General features: G+C 43.7%; 1 protein-coding gene and 2 long non-coding RNA genes across 3 annotated transcripts; 2 read left to right on the top strand and 1 right to left on the bottom strand.

Moving 5' to 3' along the window:
• Positions 1–847: 847 nt before the first annotated feature.
• On the bottom strand, positions 848–8,471 carry casd1 (CAS1 domain sialic acid O acetyltransferase 1). Its single transcript, XM_088318219.1, has 18 exons — positions 8,289–8,471; positions 6,354–6,450; positions 6,124–6,244; positions 5,872–5,916; positions 5,692–5,754; positions 5,570–5,614; positions 5,378–5,501; positions 4,936–5,150; positions 3,890–4,309; positions 3,683–3,772; positions 3,479–3,598; positions 3,196–3,352; positions 2,679–2,758; positions 2,284–2,385; positions 2,052–2,192; positions 1,577–1,654; positions 1,406–1,498; positions 848–1,227 (listed from the first exon to the last, which is right to left on the bottom strand). The coding sequence occupies exons 1-18, from the start codon at positions 8,413–8,415 to the stop codon at positions 958–960; spliced, it is 2,388 nt and encodes a 795-aa protein (XP_088174345.1). The 5' UTR covers positions 8,416–8,471; the 3' UTR covers positions 848–957.
• Positions 8,472–10,264: 1,793 nt separating this feature from the next.
• LOC148320892 (uncharacterized) lies at positions 10,265–14,026 on the top strand. Its single transcript, XR_015846977.1, has 5 exons — positions 10,265–10,432; positions 11,441–11,498; positions 11,619–11,746; positions 11,885–12,445; positions 12,530–14,026. It is a non-coding gene; the product is annotated as an uncharacterized LOC148320892 (long non-coding RNA).
• Positions 14,027–14,056: 30 nt separating this feature from the next.
• On the top strand, positions 14,057–17,262 carry LOC148320891 (uncharacterized). The gene is made up of 4 exons (XR_015846978.1): positions 14,057–14,757; positions 14,823–15,822; positions 15,889–16,411; positions 16,503–17,262. It is a non-coding gene; the product is annotated as an uncharacterized LOC148320891 (long non-coding RNA).
• Positions 17,263–19,503: the final 2,241 nt, after the last annotated feature.

Genomic DNA, 19,503 nt, shown 5'->3' with positions numbered 1-19,503 from the left:
TTGTCACCAATGAGTGTCATTAAATAAAAGTGCTATATCCTGCGTAGGAGAGGGCAGGCGACCCAAAAAAATAAACGCACAAATATAAAACATCAGCAATTTGTCTTTTTCGCCCAGTCAGTGCATGTTGGCGGCTACTTGCGTGTATGGAGTCAGTGGGTGAAAGCTGCATGTCGAAAGGGAGTCTGTTCTTTGCTGCTGTAACACCTCAAATTTCCCCATTGTGGGACTAATAAAGGACATCTTTATCTTTATCTTTTTAGGATCTTAGTTGTTGTGCTGGCCAACCAGTGCGTGTTCTACCACGGCTCGAGAGGCAGATTATAAACAAAACAACCACCCCCCCTCCCCCAAAAAATTAAAAAATCAAAATTAAATAAAAACATTTTATCAATCAGATCAACTACTTTCTTCACTTTGCAGGTGCGCTCAAAGTACAAAATAAGAGTATAAAATATATGCTTAATTTTAAATAATTAAATACTGTACAACTCACATAAAATTTCAGAGCTACAGCAGGTGACCACAGTACAGTACCTTTGAACACAGGATCACTCACAAAAAAAAAAACATTAGCAAAAGGGCTAGTAGTCTGTGTTTTGATCAGAAGAGCTACTTGTTGGTCCATATCAAATGCTGTACAACACGATTTTGAAAATAGAAAGCTGAATGCTTTTGTTTTTTTAAGTTCGGTCGATGTGGACGGAGAGTTGAGAGACCGCTTCTGAAACAATGGGGTTAGTGTCCTGAATAAATGGAGTAGCCCTCCCCCTTTGCAATGTAAAGTTGTAAAACAGTTTTCCTTTTGCTTACTGTGAGAGGAGAAAAAAAAAATCTTTTTTTTTTTTTTTTTTTTTTGAGGGGGGGTTTCTTCAGTGTGCGACTATGTCAGCAGCCAAAAGGTGTTCCTTTAACGACACACGTCGACACGTCGTGTCGGTTTGTCTCGAGCGAGACTCAGTTCCCGGGCGTGCTTTGCCGGTCTCTCGCAATGAAAAGGGTGAGCATGGCCAGGACCAACACGACCCCCAGCCTCCTGAGGAGCGCCGCGCTGTCCTTAGGGATGACAACCTGGGCCAGGTCGTTGGTGATGAGCGAGATCTCGTGGGCGACGCACACGAAGATGAACGTGCTCACCAGGATGTTGAGCGACGGGCTGCCTGGGATCAGGATCAAGATTCCCTTGGTGTCCGCAGCCAGCCAGATGTGGTACTGGCAGATGAACAGCTGAGGAAGACAAAATGATTCAGTCAGGTAAGTAGGAGGGATTCAACGGTGAGCTTGAATGTGAGTCCAAACACACACTTCCCATTTATAAGAGGGTGAGCACCTTTTTATATCCACTTCAGTTTTAGGCTGTTTTCAATCAGTTAATTTTTTTAAACTCTCACAAATCGTGCCTCACCTCCAAGGAGATCTTTCCAAACCAGGCAAAGAAGGAGCTATAGATGGAGCGGGCGTAGCCAGGAATGTTCCGGATGAGAACAAAGGCCAAGATCTGTGTATGTGAACAGAGGTTTAATGCTTTAAATTGAAGTTTACAAAATATGACAAAAGAGCACAGAAAATGATATACCTGCACTACAGAGATGTACGGATGCATCTCGTTACACTCTGATTTATTTTTGCAGCTGCTGGCCCACACGGAGTATGTCTGGAATGATGGGAGGAGACAAGTGTTGATGTGCTTGGCGTTTTCATACTTTTTGTTTACAGGTGAGGTTAACCGGGAATAGTTTGTTGAAACTTTCTGTATACACAAGTCTTCTCTGTAAAACAAAACAAAAGCTTATGTACGTCAGAGCAGTAAATTAAGCTATGAGGTATGTGCAAGTTTAAGGAAGCCAAATCTAAGACCGTTCAAGCCCATTGTATTTCAAGACAACTCACCATGAAAAAAAATGTAAATAATATATATATATATATATATATGTATGTATATGTATATATATATATGTATATATATATATATGTGTAAACATATATATATTGTGCGTTCATTGAAGTTTACATGCTGTTTTTCAGAGGAAATAGTACAAAAACACTCTTACGACGAAGATGATGATGGAGAGGAAGAAGAGCGGGTTGGAGATCCAGCCAGAGAACAGAGCTTCTCCTTTGCCTTCGGACAGCACCTGGCGCTTCTGCAGGACCAGGTAGCCGAAGGCGAACAGCATGCCGTAGATCACCGCCTGCAACACATCCAAACAAGTATGACCCCCACAGGCCGTAAAATGACATCATGTTTGCAAACTTTCAACTAGGTTGTGACATAAAACGCACAAATCTGTCCAGGTTCCATCTGAAGCCCCACTCATAGACACTTCCGTTCACTTCAAAGAGTTTGGACAAGGGCCAAAAGGAGAAGACGGCGTTAAAAAAATCCTGTGAACACAAAGACAAAATTGGCTTTCACTGGTGCCCTCTTGTCAATGTTTTTTCTAAGTGAACTGTATCCATGTTCATGCTCTCAAATTCCCCTTATGATCCAATTTAAATATATGCATTATAAGGTTTAAATTAATGCTTTTCGTGAAATCAGAATTCGGACAAAGCCATTGAAACAAAAATACTGCAAGCGTCAACAAAAAAATGTTCTTAGCATTTTCAGCGCCATTAATATGTATTTAGAAGTATTCTACAATTAGTGCAGGTTTGAACGATCACGTGTGGCTCACCTGTGAGTAAGCCAAGACGCAGATGAACAACAGAAGGACCAGAAGCTTCGCGAGGACGCCAAGGTGCCACATTCCGCTGGCTGCGAAAGACACACACAGACCATCGTAAGTGTACAATGTGACACATTTGAAAAGATTTCCAAAAGGGCGAGATGGTTGGTCAAATTCGACTTGATATCTTAATGTAGAAGAATGTCATTTTCAAATAGCAATGGCTGCAATTTAGAAAGAGGAAAAAAAAAATGCTTCATAATGGTTGGCTAGTAGTCTTCATTTTTATAAGTATTATATTTATTTAGTGTCTACATAAGTTCAGTGTTTATAAAGTACATTCCACATGCTTACATATAATTTTCTCGTATATTGTAATAAAGTTTCATTTATTGCTTGGGTTGTTAAAACTTGAATGGGAAAAGAAATTAAATCACATGGGGGGGAAAAAAATCATTGAATCTCAATCCTGAGGAATTAAATGGCCAATTGATTATTTTTTCCAAATTTGTCTCCAAATGCTCACCGTTGGCCCTCTTCTGCAGGATTTGAGGCCACATGGCCATCATGACATAGATGACGACAAACCAAAAGGTGACCAGTGGGACAAAGTAATAGAACTGGTAGGGCCTGTCCATCACGACGCACAACACCAACACCAGGAAGTTCAGACGAAAAAGCACCTGCAAGAGGAGGACGGATACATTCAACGGAAAAACAAAAACAAAACAAGAACAATGGCTGCTCTATTTGTTTTTTTTTAACGTGGAATTTTGTGTTATGATTACTTGCACGCTGTCTAGGCTCACCTGACACACTCTATACAGTCCAAAATCTCCTTTGAGCCAAAAAAATGAAAAGTGCCCATATCCAGTCTGGAAAAGGTAAGCGGCCACCAGCACCCGTACATGCATGTACACAGGAATGAACTGAAAGTGAAAAGTGAAATGAACTGAAAATGTATTCCTTGAAATTACATGCGATGTGTGCAGGAAAAGACGTGAGGAACTCACAGCGCTGGCTCCTGATATGTGATAGATTAGGATGACCAGCTGCATCCAGCCCTTCCACTCATCGGTTTGCTCTCGATTCAATAATCTGGTCTGTGTGTAGAATTTAGTAAGAATGTTACATGTCTTTTATCGTAAGTCAAACTGGAGGCCACACATTTCACTAGAACGACATAAAACGGATCATCCTGGACATAATGCAGGTCTTACCTCTTTGCTGTTGTCACTGTAGAACACCCCCAGTACAAATATGTAAATGAGCGGGATGAAGAAAGTCAAGTGTGTGTAGAACTTCTGCTCCTTCATGAACAAGTCGGCCCGATCGCAAAGGTAAAAGTAGGTCATGATGATGCCCATTCTGCACGCGGCCTGGAACGGCGCCTTGACTCCGAGCGGGACCACGGCGCTCGCCGGCTTCTTCTCTTCCAGGCTCTCCACATCCGGCGGCACAGGCCGGTAGTGGCGGTTGTTGCCAAGGACGTAGAAGCCCAGGAGGATGACGGCAGAGGCCACGAAGACGCACACGGCCAGTTTCTGGAGGAGGTTGGGTGATGGCATGGTCTGGCAGCAGGAGCCGTCGATGGGCCTCTGGAGTTTGTTGCACACGGCGTTCATCAGCACCATGGCGCCCTAAAAAAATGCAACAGTCGGCCTTTTAGCTGACTTTGTGCGAGACGGTGGGTATATGCAGCCAGTCGCAAGGCTCGTCGATAATTTGTTTTATAATCTGAGACAAATCCCTTCTTTGCTTTGTCTAGTCCAGGTGTGGGCAAACTACGGCCCGGGGGCCACATGCGACCCGTTAAGCGTTTTAACCTGGTCCGCCGAACTTGGAAAAATTAAACAAATAAACCATGTTAATTTTTATTTTCTAAATACTGTGGTTTTTCAAAGACATATTGTTGAAATACTTTTGTTCACTTTCATTTAAAATTTAATGTATTTCTTTTCTCCGATGAGGTGAGGTTACCAAAACACTCCATCCATCTGCTCCTCTGTCATATTTTAGAACCCATTGCGGCCCGCCAATCAAAAAGTTTGCCCACCCCTGGTCTAGTCTAGTGTATCACAAGAAACATTGTGATACATCCCATCAAGTGACAACTCGTCACATCCTCTAAATATGCCAACTGATAACAAATTTGAAGACAACTCTGATACTAATCAGAGGACACACCTTGGTTGAATACTATCATTTGTGTCCAGGCCTGTTTGTTTTGTCAAATAATTCTCTCCAAACAACAGAATGAACTTACAATATCTCTGGCGCCTTCAGGTATGTGCAGGCCATCGTCTGACTGCTCGATGGTCTCCAGTGCCGCTTTGCGTGAGGCGGCCAGCAGCTTCACCAGCGACCTGTTGTCACGCTTGGCGGCATCAAAGGCGTCCACTGCCGCTTTGTTGTAGAGCTCCAACTGGTGATTGGTGATCACCTTGCGGTCCTTTCTCAATGCCTCCTCATTGACTGGTTCTGGGGGCGGAATACACCATATTGTATGCATCTCAACATAAATGTTAAAATGCACATGAGTTAAGTGAACCACTACACCATCTGTTAGTGACTTAACCGTCTCGTGTTATTGGCTGAATTTGAAATTTAAGCGCTAAGTGACCCCAAAAAATTATTCATTCCATGTTTTTTGTAATAATTCAATTAATCTGAATTTTATTTTTCTAAATATTGTGTTAGAAGCTGACCTTGTAGGACCCAGTAGACCTCTCCATGCTGGGCCAGCCTCTCCAGGTAAACGGCCATGGCGGTCACATTGACTTTGTACTGCTTTAAAGTCTCACTGCTGCCACCGCGCAGTTTAATGGACCACTGTAGTAAAACGGAGACATAGACGGATGAAGACCAACTCGCGTGCCGCCTTGTTTTCAACAACGTACCGTTGCAGCACCGAGGACGACAACATCGGGCTTTGCTGAGCCTTCCTGCAATGCACCACATTGCATATGTTACAAAATGCTGTGGCTGACTATTTCCGCAAGAGTAGAACATCCTCACTTACGCGTGTCCATGATACTAAACGCTCCTTCATTGAGTTATTCGCCTCTGGATACCACAGGAAATCCTACACACACACACACAAAAGCATGCACGCACAAAGAATTGCGGATGTTTATCACTTCCCGTCAGATGATGGCACGGGTGATATAAAGACAATCATAGAAGAAAAAAAACATCTCACCACATAAAGAGAGGAACTCTTTTCTTGAAAGGCAATGTCCGCATGCTTCCATGAGACATGAAACACAAGACATTCTTGTTTGGAACATTGTCACTTTTGAGCTGGAATCTGATATGCAATATATGAACTTGAATTGTGTCATCTAGGACGCTTTGGATGAGATCATCACGCTATTGAATTGAAACTGAATCCAAGGTTTGAAATAATTGCATAATCTATCTAAATATTCACAAACTGTTTTTTTAAGCTTACCTTCTTCCCATCTTCTCTTCGGCCAGGCTCAATAATTTTGATGAAGGAGTAAAACAGCTGCCGGATCCGGGAATCTCCGACAAAGGCCACACGCTTTTTCGAAATGCAGGATTTGGCGTCACTGTCACACAAAGACGACCATTGTTAACTATGCATCGCATGCAGCTGGAGATCTTCTCTTGGTTATTTGCTTTGCATGCACACGCAACTGCACAATGTGTGTGACTCACATGCTTTTGTACTTGTGCATCATGCAGCCATAAGGCTGCCAAACATTCTCCCCCAAGTAACGTCCGCTGGACAGCAGCCATTCACATGAATCTCCGCCTGGGGGGCAAAGCACAGAGAAGCTATTGGTGAATAAATATCAAATTCAAAACAACACTCCTGACTAAAAGCGTTGCGCCTTCCGCTTATTAAAAAATATCACCATCAACAGAGCAAAACGAGGGCACTTGTTGCTCATAGTCAACAACCACACTCTGGTTCTCGTTTTGATTCTGTGATGATGGACAAAACGTTGACACTTTTGGTTGATTTTAATATGAATGGACGTTTTCTTGTTTTTACTTCTAGGACTGGCTGACTCTAGCAGAAAGACATGTCCATGTCGTGCCATCGTAACCGACAGCAGCTGCTCCCCGTGTGTAAACAACACTCCCATACATCGGATACATCGTCAGTCACCAGCTACTTTGTCAGGCAGACTGGTTAAGCCACTTTTAAACCAGTTACAAATAATATTGGCATCATGTTTAAGTAATTGCTCGTAGAACATATCGTAATAAATAATTGCTTAAACAGAAGAGGATATTTTTTTCCTGTCTCAATGTGTGAGAAAGTCAGAGGGACAGTATGTCCTCTTTTCAGATGGATCAGGTACATCAGGTGACATCACCCTTTGTGCACGACAAAACAAGCGTTATGTTGCACACGTCTTCAGGTTGCACTCGCAAGTAGTGGAGGCACGCAAAGCCTCCGGGTTTATTTTTTTCATTTTATTTATTTTAATTTCAAGGTTAACATTTCCAGTTTGAATTTCAAGCACATTGAATGCATATTTGCTTTTTAATCGAGTAGGGCAGATATGGTCTGGCTGATCAATGTGGGGCATTTGGATTTTTTCTACGCTCTTTGCCTCATCATGTTGGCAAGACAATTTTTTTTTTATGTAGCCTTCAGTGTGATATGATGTCTCTTAAGATGTTTTTGGCCCGAATCAAACTGATTAAAATGGAACTTTGCTTTGAGCAACAAACAAATTAAGTACTGATAATGAATTATGTGATCCTTGACACAAAACAAATAAGATTTAAAAACTAATTAATATTGATCCAGATTGCATGTTTTGAACTGGCCTCAGGGTGTATTAGAACACGACAGCCAAACTGTTTTACCAGCTCATCCTCTTCCTACTAGTGCACAAAAAAGTCACAAAGCAGAGGGAAGTCGTGTGAAAAAATAGTAAAAATGTTGTTCTACTAGTGATTGAGTCATTCTACTAATGTATTTACATGTTTTACGGACTCGTGCACAATGTAGTTCAAAAGCGTTCACTTTGCTTTTTGCGCGTTACTAGTATGTAATTACACTCGTCCGACATGTCTGTAACGGGCATGACATTTCTGCACACAAGAACAACTTCATGTTGCTAGTGGGAAACTGTGCCACCAGTGCTACTGGTGACAGAAAATTCTACGAGATAACGTATAGTGTCGACTATGGAATTACGAGTGCACAGGTTTGCCTCCCGAGTAACCTATTGTTTATTAACGTGTAGTTACCGACTATGCATGTCTAAAAATGTTAATACAGTAACTGGTTCTACTGATGAGGACAAAGAGCGCAGTAGAAAATGGACCTTTAACTGTATATCCTGATCAAATGTTTTTCAGGGTTTTTACTCATGCATGCTGCAAAAGAGCATGTAAACACCGCTACCTCAACGCGGCGTCGGTTAGCCAGGCTTAGCCGAGCTAAAACCGTTACTGCCGCTATGTTCAACGGCTGTGTTGTCAAACTCCTTGGTATATTATTATTTTTTATTATTTTTTTTGCAAACACCTTCCTAGTAGAGTGAACGTAACGGGACGGAAATCCTGCTAGCGTTAGCATCTAGCCTGTATCGAGGGTTCCCATTCCGAAACGACGACTGAGCCACTTACCGCCGTAAAATCGCAACGCCGTGTGGAAAATGACGAGGAAAACAACGAGCACGAGCGATATCAACTTGGCGTTCCTAATGGTAAAATGTTGGTTTATTTCACGCTTGCCCAGGCCCAGGACCGCCATCTTCGTCCTCCATGACAACAAGCAGCTGTGAACTCCCCACGGGAACGTCTCTTGAAGCACCTCCTCGTCATCTTCTCCTCCCACTTCGGGGTGGGGAGGCGTGGCAGGTTTTAGACTGACCAAGTCAGTCACCATACCTAAACCCAATAGAGCATGCGTTTAACCTCCTGAAGAGGAGACTGGAGTGAGAAAGCCCAGAAACAAACAAGAACTAAGAGGGTGCAGTAAATGCAAGGAAAAACATTCAAATGAAGAATGCTAAATGCTGAAGAATATTAAATGTTATCCACTTTCATTTGATTTAAAAATGTCAGTTTCAGAGCTTTTGCACACTTGAAAAGTGAGTTACTACAAGAAAAATGTGTCCTTTCCTGAGTTGTTTAAGGTATCGAACTGAAAATAAATAACATGAAATAAAAGCTAAAATTCAGAATTTTTGCCTCATAATCATCTTTTTTTATTTGAAAGCCAAATATCTTCAGTTTGCCGCAAAAAGTAATTGACATTGCTGTTCTAATACTTTTACAGGGAACTATAGTTGAGTGTTTTCACATTATATGCTGCATTCTTCAAACATGTTTTATTTAGAAACAATTCTCTGAATGAATTGATTTTACAAGGTCTTTAGTCATAATTGAAGTATATTTATTATTTTTAAGATTATCACATTTAAGATTATATCTAATCACAAACACACATTTTCATGCTGCATAATGTTAAAACGGCTATATCAAGAGATAAAGCCTTGACCTCATTTTTTAATGAACACTTGGGCCTACTATGCTACTGTATTTTTTTATATATTGTATTGCATTTTAATGTTGGTCATTATGGTGGTACTTAAAGCGAATGTATTTTTAGGTGTTATTCATGTAAAACGACGACGAAGTTGACTCCGTTGTGGTGCTCCCGTCAATTCAGCTTTCCATTCCACCTTATTCGACCCTTTCTTGCCAGGACAGAGCAGTGTTTCCATTGTGTTGTTGGGGTAAAATAAGGTCCGTGTCTCCTCTGGTCATTGGATATTATGTTTGGAAGCAGATATCAAAAAAGTGAAATTACTAAAACTGAAATACAGCTTGATTTTCTCGTTTTTTTCTGGAAGGAGTAAGGAAAGGTCTATAGAATAGAATATAGCACGGGACACAAATGGAAGAACAATTTATTTTGGACTCTCGGCAGTTGTCACCGTCAGCATTTCTCCACCTGTCCACCAGATGGCGACAACGTAACGCCTGAAGACGATGGAGTATTGTTTCATGATAGCCAGATTGTCGTACTTTATTTAGGGCATGTGATTTACTTTCATTTTTGTGGCGTAAACTTGAAGCTCCAATTCCCGCGGTAAGTGATGACAAAATGAAGCCCCTTGAAGCAGTCAAGCCCTGCAGGAAAATACTGCACACACACGTAGGGGCTTCAAGATGATTCATTTACTCGACAACGCCATCATGTGGACAAAAAAATGTATAACATGCTTGTTGCACGCAATAACATTGTGGGGTGAAAGTCATGCTCTGAATACAAAAAAATATATATACTTGAGGAGTATTTTAACATGAATTGTTCTGTGTTGCTTTGTCTATGCAACAAGTGAAAATGTGAAATAAGGAGGTAAAATAAAGTGCTTATTCAGTTTTATTTAAAAAGATTTCGAACACTCAAACCGAGCGAATAATTTCCGGAATCAGTCACGTGGTACACCAACTTCGAGGCGTTTCAAACGTCACCACGGACGTCACCAACACACGCATCAGCCCGCCGTTCTTTCGCCACTCATTTACATTATTCGGCACTCGCATCAGGGATTCGACGCGAGAAGCACATCACTAATAATGACAGGTCACCAGGTGACGCTAGTGTGCAAAGCGCCGTTGTGCGAGCAGGCGAAGAAGACTGGCTTGGCTTGGCGGACGTGACGTCATGCATGAGGAGCAATTGGAGACAGGTGTGCACAGCGGGAATTATCAAATGCAGGTGCGGCAAGATGGCGCCTGACCGCGTGGCGTTTCGTCAGGTAAGTGAGCGCAAGAGCAAATGTTTGTCAGTTGCAGTTTCTCTCAATTTTGCTTGTTGCACGATTTGCACACTCGAGGGACGGCGAAGCATTTGAGGTTTGAGCACAGAATGTCACAATTCACTTGCTTTTGCTCAATTTAGTCCATTGTGCACTTTGCTTTTTGACATGATTTCAAATGATTTTGGTTTGTTTGATTTTAATGCTGGCCAGCTCTTTTTTTCCTCATTGTTCAAATTGACACACCTGATGCTTTGCACTTAAAAATTAAACTGAAAGGGTTTTTTTTTTGTTACTGTTGTTGGTTATTTGACTATTTTTGGTGTTTATTGAATATGCTCTATTTTTTCCACATGTAGATGAAACTTTTTCCTTTTTTTTATTTCATTGTCTGGCCATTACTTTTGTTTTAATTCTTGAGGTGTTCTTATTCAACAAGGTGCAACTTATTTTCCTTGTTTAATTTGTAAGCTTATGAATGTGATTTTGTCTTACTTTTGACACCAATTGTCACAAATGTAAACCCATTTCACTCCAAATATAGCCAAATATTGCGACTGCATTTCTCCAGTGCCGGTTGATACATGACCAACACGTACCTCGATAGACTTTTGCGAGCATTTGTTTCTCTGGTTTTCGTTCGGAGGGGACACAAAAAGTCTTTTGTCGGCTAAGCCCGACTTGTGCCAGGATGACAATTTTGGACCACCAACTTGGATAATTTGTTTGATTTGAGGTAAGTTGTCCTTTTAAAAATATGTACTGTTTTATTGTACCCTTGTCGCGCTAACATTTTTTTTTTTAAGACATATGGTTTCGGTTTGTTGGTAATTCGCTAAAGTCAGCCACATCCCGCATTTCCGATCAAAAAATACTATTCTTTATCTAGACGGCTTTTAACGCTCACTCATTAGCTTTAGAAACTGCCTCTCTCGTTTGAATTTGTATTTATTACAACATTAACGTGTTGAGATATAAAGTTCATTTCAGTTGATTGTTTCTCTGCAGAACTAAAAATGAACACAGCATCCTTCAATACAAAGCGAGCGGGAGGACATTGGACCAGGTGAAAATAAGTTGTAGTTTCACCTTATGTTTGTAACATTTCTAGTTGTGCACACTAAATGCGTGAAAACGTCCAAAGTGATTAATATTTTTTTTCTTCTGTCTTTGTTTATTTTCAAAGGGCTAGACTGTACAAAAGTGCAGTGTATATCTGTGCCTCAACACAATCTGCTTTTGTGAATTCCTCAAATGAGCTTAAATGACATGCACACTGTCCACTTGGGAAGTTCGAACTGACTGGGAGTAAAAGTAAGTGAACTTATGCTTTGCATTTGTTTTTGTACTTTATAGTAGTGTTTTATAATAGTATAGATCTTGAGTTGTAAAAAGTAACTCTTATGTTCAATAAAAGTTGTCAACACAAGTCATGATGCGTGTGTTTTGCAGGCTGGAAGAGGAGCTGACTGGGATGAGAAAAAGGAGCAATTCCACATCAAGTCAAGAATCAAGCAGCACGCAAAAGTTATAGTTGTGTGGGGAGCGTGTGAACAGGAGGGGGAAGGATGTTGAGCTCTGTGGCGCGCCTTGGTTGACTTTTGGTTCTGGATGCTCGTTGTGTGCTGTGCTAGAAAGGTTGGCTTGAAATGAGGGCAGGCGTTGAAAGTGTTTGGAGGGCTGATTGTTGGAGTCTGGTGGTCTTGCTTGAGATGGTCTTTAGTTGTTTGCCTGGATCCAGAGCAGTTGTTTACTTGTGAGAGGATGGCAATTGAAGGCCAGAGTGTGCAGTGTCGGCTTTGAGGGTGGACTCAGCATATTGATCGACACTAACATCCCCTAATAATATCATATCAATAACTAATATTTGATATACCATCCACCCCAACCCCTCTCTGCGTTTCAGGGTTGTGGAGGCACCTGATTTGCTGAGGGGCACCAAGAGGACCTGGACCAGGCTAATGAGGACATACACAAGTGTGTTTTGGGGTGACAAAAGACTTGGGAAAGAAAGTACGCGCACGTCAATAAAATAAGTGGAGGGTGAAGAAATATGGCCTGGAAGTCATCGGCTGATTTTTGTGGTGTTTTAATAAGGACGGACGAGTGCTCCCACCAAAGTCGGCTCTCCAATCAAGTCGGTGACACGTCACATGACTGTGACGCTTTTGCTGTGTGGATTGTGCACCGAGCGACCGGGCCAGAACCGCTTCTCTGCCGACGACCTGCCGTGTTTTGACGAGTTCAAGTCTCATCTGGTTTATTATATAACACCGTATTGTGTTAAATGTTGACCACGATGCCTCCGTCCTTGACTTGTTGCAGGGTGAAGAGGAAGCCGGTTGGGACAGGAGGCACCTTGGAGAACCAGAACAGGGTCATAAGTACACGTATTAAAGTAAAACAATCCAAGTGACAGTCTCAAAAGTAATTGTCTGCGTTTATGTGCTTGTGTTTGCAGGATGGAGGATCAGAATGAAAGACTGGACAGAAGTAACAAAACTCGTAGCACGAACATGAGCAAGTGACACACGACGACGAGAGGAGCAGATGCTACGGCCCTTGGAGAGCAAAGCGCCAACGACGGAGAGTATTTCTTTGCACTTTGTTGTCTCCGCTGTCACTGAACGACACGTGCTGGTATTGAGACATTTTGAGTTTGGCCATTCAGCCAAAAATAAATCAGCATATGACTCATCCACACATTTTGTTGTTTACAGTCTATTTTAATGACTTGTCATTGTCCCCCCCCACCCCCGGTCCATGTTTTTGACTTGCAGGTTGTCGGGCGGCGGCAGAGTGTGATGTTCCGAGAGGCATCAAGAACCACCGGACGAGGGTTAGAATTATTCATGCGCACAATGACGTGAGCAGCACACGACTAATTTTGCTAACATTATGCGTTTTGCACGGTGCTCAAAAGGACGGGCGAGTGCACCCAACAGACAGTCGACTCTCCAATCAAGTCGGTGACACGTCACATGACTTTGTTGCTGTGTGGCTTGTGCACCGAGCGACCGGGCCAGAACCGCTTCTCTGCCGACGACCTGCTATGTTTTGACTCATGAAATGAAGTCTCGTGTTGTTTTCTTCCTTGTATATATAACACGGCGTGTGTGAAATGTTGCCCACTCAGCCTCGGTTGCAGCCTGACCGTCCTGGAAGGGGATTGATCTTTCAATTTCAGGTTTTCTTCTGTAGGGGACGTCGCCGACCTTTCGTCGACTGTTTAGATTTTGAGACTCTTTTGTGAATAAAGGGCTCTACAAATGTACTTGTTGCAGGGTGGAGGAGGAGCCGGCGCCCATGTTGCACCACAGCAGCGTAATAAGTGCGAATGCACAAAAGATGAAATTGTTTTTGTAGGGTGGAAGAGGAGCCGGATGAAAGGAAAGATCACGAAACGCATCGCCACTGAGTCTACTTTTGGTATTTTATTTTTTTTTGTTTCCTGTGCAAATATAAGTTTTAATAGTCCTCTTGCACGTTATGTTACAAGGTGGCGTTGGTGTGGGATGAGCGAGAGGCAACACGAGCCACCAGACGAGGGTAAGAAAACCAACAAAGACGTGCGAGTGAGACAATTGAGACATCGAGAACTGCGGTGTGCAGTGTAAAGACGAAACGTGCACAAAAGCACTTTTGTCGGGCGGAAGAGGAGCCTGATGGATGGAAAGGCTGCAAATTGATATGCGACAGGCACAATTAATTTCTTTCTGGGTTGCAGGACTCGGCATGAGCTGGATGGGATGAGGAAGAGGAGCCGTTCCGCAAATGAAGAATCAAGCGGCACACAAATAAGTATAATCTGTTTGAGGTGTGCTTGTAAACGATGCGCAGGAGGAGACAGAGTTGTGAGCTTTGTGGTTTGCCTCGGTTGAGCGTAGCGAAGGAGGCTTGTTGGAGTTGTTGGAGGAGCAGGAAAGGTCTGATGCCAAAGAGGGCAGTCGTGAACGGTGTTTTTGGAGCCGATGGTGTGGTTGTGGTTGAGTGCTCTTTGGCAAGGATTGTTGATGGTCAGCTCGTCGTTTGGCTCGTCTGGATGCAGAGCAGGTTTTTGTTGTTTGAGGATGTCGGTTGGAAAGCTGGTTTTTGGGCGACGGTGTCGGCAGGCGTTGGGGGCGGAGTCGGTCATATTAACGCAAAAACATTTGTGTCAGCGTTGTGGAGGCACCCGACTGAGTAACTTGGACCGGCTTCATGAGTCCAGACACAAAGCAAGTGCCCGCTCACAACTAAGTGTTTTTCTTTTTGCAGTCAAAGTAAAAGTGGACGATGAGTCGGGTGCACGGGAGGCACTTTGGAGAACAAGAACAGGGTAAGAAGTGGGTTAAAAAAATATTGAATTCATGACAATCTCCAAAAGTGCATTAATGTGGTTGTTTTGCAGGCTGAAGGAGCGTCCCAAAATGCATTGCAGATCCATCAAGTGGCGCACGACGACGGGAAGAGGAAGGACTGCAGCCGTCCAATGAAGACGCTCCAAGATGAACATCTTGTTGACTTTTGAGGCGAGTGTTGCCCAATAAAATGGATGCAGACGCACGTTCAGACGACTTTGTCCTCCCCGTAGCGTTCTCGGACGAGAGGAGCGGATGCTACGACACTTGGCGAGCAAAGCGCCGACTCGACAGGAGAGTATTTTTGTTTTTCGACTCGGTGCGTTTGTCTCCGCTCTGTCACTTCCTCACGTGGTGTGCATGATGGGGATTTGTTCCGAGCGACGTGTCGAGGCCAAGAGGGGCTGGCTGCGGCGACCCTTCTCAGTCCGCCACCCCCCTTGTCCCTGCAGATGACAATTGTCCACCACAGTCAGCGCTCGCTTGTATGTTCCATTTCCCGTCCAAACACTTGTAAAGTGGCGCTGGAAATGGTGGCTGCAACCAGACCTCTCTCGTCAAATGAAACTCTGATATATTGTATATGTTTGTATTATCGTTTTTATGTTTGGAGTGACTTGTAAAGCTTTCTCTTTCTGTTTTGTGCCTTTGATTAAAATTTGAAGTGATTTCAAGTGGCATTGGCGAGTTCATGTGCATGCAACTTGAAAGTGTAAAAAGGACTTTATACCGAGTGATTTTCCTAAACAGATATAACATCGCATTGTGTGAAATGTTGCCCACTCGGCCTCGGAAACGGGATCGCTCTTCAATCTCTGGTCCCTTCGCCAGGTTTCTTTTGCAAAGCTCGCTCAAATGGGATTTGGAGTTCTTCCTTTCCCGTTTGGTGGCTTTAGGTCGGGAGATGTCGCTGTTAAGATTTTGACTGGGCAATACAAATGCACTTGACTTGTTGCAGGATGGAAGAGGAGCCGGAGCCCATGTTGCACGAGATGAAATTCGTGTGCTCGGGTGGAAGAGGAGCCGGATGAGAAGAGAGGCTGGGCAGAGGTAACAACAAACTTGGCAATGTAATGTGCAAGGGGCGCAACTCATTAATTTTTGGGGGGGTTGCAGGACTCGGATGGAGCTGGATGAGGAGCCGTTCTGCAAATGAAGAATCAAGCGGCGCACAAATAAGTATAATCTTTTCGAGGGGTGCCTGGAAATGGTGGACAGGAGTTGTGAGCTTTGTGGTTTGCTTTGGTTGAGCGTAGCCAGCGAAGGTTGTTTTTGTTCTGAGGGCAGTCGTGAACGGTGTTTTTGGAGCCGATGGTGTGGTTGTGGTTGAGTGCTCTTTGGCAAGGATTGTTGATGGTCAGCTCGTCGTTTGGCTCGTCTGGATGCAGAGCAGGTTTTTGTTGTTTGAGGATGTCGGTTGGAAAGCTGGTTTTTGGGCGACGGTGTCGGCAGGCGTTGGGGGCGGAGTCTGTCATATTAACGCAAAAACATTTGTTTCAGCGTTGTGGAGGCACCCGACTGAGCAACTTGGACCGGCTTCATGAGTCCAGACGCAAAGCAAGTGCCCGCTCACAACTAAGAGTTTTTCTTTTTGCAGTTAAAATGTGGACGATGAGTCGGGGGCGTCTACGAAAGCCGGGTAAGAAAAGTACAAAAACTGCAATGATTGCAACAAAAGTCTCATGTGGCCCAAACGTGCCAATTGATTTTATTTACTTTTGTCTGCACAGCAGCGCATCGAACTCGCCACCTTTCCTGTCCGGAGTCGCAGCTCACCTCCAGTCACCACCTCCGACTGCATCAGCGCTTTTGTCGGCGCCATCCTCGACTTTCACCCGAGTAAAGGTCACAAATGTTGAGGTCCTCAACGGGCGGAGATGGATGGGAAGAGAAACAATTGCGCGTGTCCAATGAAGATGCTCCAAGTTGAACAGCTTGTTGGCTTTTGAGGCGAGTGTCAGATGAGTGCCTAGAAAATGGATGACAAGGCATGTTAAGATGAGGCTTTCCTTTTTGCAGAGTTCTCCCCACAAGAGGTGCAGATTCTTGGAGTGGAAAAGGCCAACTCGACGGGGAGAGTATTTTTTTTTTCTTTGTGTGTCCACTTGGTGTCTTTGTCTCCGTTCTGTCACTAACTCACTGGGTGTGTTTGGACAACACTGACTGCATGATGGCCATTTTGGACTGAGCTGTGCATGAAAGCAACGATGCTTCATTTGAGTCCCATGCGCTCTGAAAGATTTTGAGATGTTTGTATTTGATTTTGTTGGAAGCGAAATGTCAAGCTTCCTTTTTGTATGTTCCAGATGTGCCTTTGTCCTTGAATTAAAATTGTGAAGTGATTTCAAGTGGTCTGTACTTCAACTGGGCAGAGCCAGTACGTGTAGTTGTGTTGTCTAACAAAAATGGCATTGATGTAAACATTCTTGGATGAGTTTCACATGAGTAACAATATTGACAGTCACACGTGCAACATGTTGGGCATTCATAGTAAAAAGAGATATATTTATTTGTTGTAAATTTAATTGACTTGTTAAATTGGTGACACTGAAAGTGGCGCCTAAAGCATGAGTTGTAAAAAGTAAATGGGCCGACGGAAGCTTTGAACAGAAATGACCACGTCTGCTATACGAAAAGGAAAATGTTGGAAGGCTGAACAGCAAAAATAAGCGAGCCGATGGTGAAAAACCATTTTACATTTGAGATTTTGGGAATGAGTTGTTTTGGGTTTTTTTTGCACTTGATGTAAGTGCAATATGTTGTAAATGTCACTATTGTGTTTGAAATACAGTCATTTCTTTTTTGTTGTCTCTGTCATTCATTATCATGCAGTCATCATGGATCACTTGACTGGTCGTATTAAAAAAAAAAAACCTTTAACGATAAGTAGTCTCCTTAAAAAAAACTTCTATAAAAAGAAAAGTTAATTTACAGCTCTATTTTTATGTATCTATATTTGTATGTATATATACACACCCCGCAATTGAGTTGCGCGTCTCTTAACATGGTGGAATTGCTGACCTCTGATGGAACCGATAAATATGGTAGGAGCGCTATAAGCACAGTCCATCGGTAAAACCATTTAAAAATGTTCTCTATGTGCTTTTTCAAGATTTGCATATCGCAACTCCCAACAAAATCGTTTGGGACAAATCCCCTCTCCTATGCAAACCTAAACTTTGTTACTCATAATTTGCGATACTGATTATATGAACGGTTGATGAAAAATGTCAAATTTGTTCTCTGAGAGGCTCTCATTACCGGTGACGGGGATTGTAGCATGAAACGCACTGAGAAGTGTATTCAGTGACAAATGAACGGCAGTAGCAGTGGCAAGGCAAGATGGCTCCCCTCTGGCGTCAGCCGCGAGGGGCCGATTGCTAGTCCGTTCATACAAAAGTCGATCCACGTCACTCGACGCGCCGTGAGAGCAGAGGGCATCCATCCATCTGTACCGCTTCTCCTCACTAGGGTCGCGGGGGGTGCTGGAGCCTATCCCAGCTATCTTCGGGCAGTAGGCGGGGGACACCCTGAACTGGTTGCCAGCCAATTGCAGGGCACACAGAGACGAACAACCATCCGCACTCACACTCATACCTAGGGGCAATTTCGAGTGTTCAATCGGCCTGCCATGCATGTTTTTGGAATGTGGGAGGAAACCGGAGTACCCGGAGGAAACCCACGCAAGCTCGGGGAGAACATGCAAACTCCACACAGGATGGCCGGAGCCGGGATCGAACCCACGCCCGATGCTGTCTCTCACTGTGAGGCCATCGTGCCACCCGCAGAGGGCATCAATAGGTAAACCAATGGAGCGCAGGGAAGAAATTCAAACGAGTCCCTCCTCTCCAACGCCCCCAGTCATTGCGATGACATTTTCCGAGTATCGTCGATATCGGCCAATCAACGGCAGTAGCAGTGGCAACGTAAGATGGCGCCCCTCTGGCTTCAGCCGCGAGGGTCCGATTGGTAGTCCGTTCATATAAAAGTCGATGCTCCAAACAAACAATCCGTTTTGGCTGCCCGAGACGTCACTCGATCCTCCGTGAGAGCAGAGAGCTTAAATCTTTACATTGGGGGGTTTGCAGGCCCCCTATGGCTGTGGTCTGCACCCACTGGTCCGTGGCCCGGTGCTAGCCCTGTTGTTTCAATGTGCTATTCACGTATTTACCGACGAGCCTGCTCGCAGGGGACTCTCCGCCCCCCAAAGTCATTGCAACGACCTTTTCAGAGTGCCGTCGATATCGGCCAATTTCAGCTGTTTTTCCCGTACTGGAGGTCCATTGCAGGCTGAAATGGGTGTGTAACAAGTGCGCTCCAACAACCCCCAGCCCCCCCCCCTGACGAATAGGTTGCGGCGCATGTCGGCAGCAATTTTTTAATTAAATGGCAAAGAGGCATAAAACAAATCATTCCTTACACTTGCAAGGATCTTCAAGCATACCACTTATTGATGTACTGCGGACTTCTTATTCTGTTTCTAGCGCACACACGTTGAACAGTGACAGATACATTGGAGAGAACAACTTGGTTAGGGTTAGTTGCAGACATTGCATGAAGATATACATGACATTGGTATCAATGGGGTTTGAACCCTGGATCTCAGGTGAACAAACCCACAGCTCTATCCGCTAAGCCAGCTGGGACCTGGGAGTACCTGCCACTGCTTGTCCATCTATCTTTAAACATGGGACCTTTGTCAGCTTGCAAAAGACAAAAGCGCACATGGTG

The sequence above is a fragment of the Idiotropiscis lumnitzeri genome, chromosome 16 (assembly GCF_059441095.1).
Source record: "Idiotropiscis lumnitzeri isolate Australia: NSW breed Sydney's pygmy pipehorse chromosome 16, RoL_Ilum_1.0, whole genome shotgun sequence".
NCBI lineage: Eukaryota > Metazoa > Chordata > Actinopteri > Syngnathiformes > Syngnathidae > Idiotropiscis > Idiotropiscis lumnitzeri.
Note: the sequence above shows the minus strand (reverse complement) of the source record. Positions and strands in the feature narration are given on the sequence as shown.

What these genes read in the sequence shown, in the direction of transcription:
- casd1 (XM_088318219.1), bottom strand. Translation starts at nt 8,415, where the DNA reads ATGGCGGTCCTGGGCCTGGGCAAGCGTGAAATAAACCAACATTTTACC. An exon ending in ACAGTGACAACAGCAAAGAG is followed by an intron (nt 3,773 to 3,889) that starts GTAAGACCTGCA and finishes TTCTACACACAG; the next exon opens with ACCAGATTATTGAATCGAGA. An exon ending in CCTGCAGAAGAGGGCCAACG is followed by an intron (nt 2,759 to 3,195) that starts GTGAGCATTTGG and finishes TGTCTTTCGCAG; the next exon opens with CCAGCGGAATGTGGCACCTT.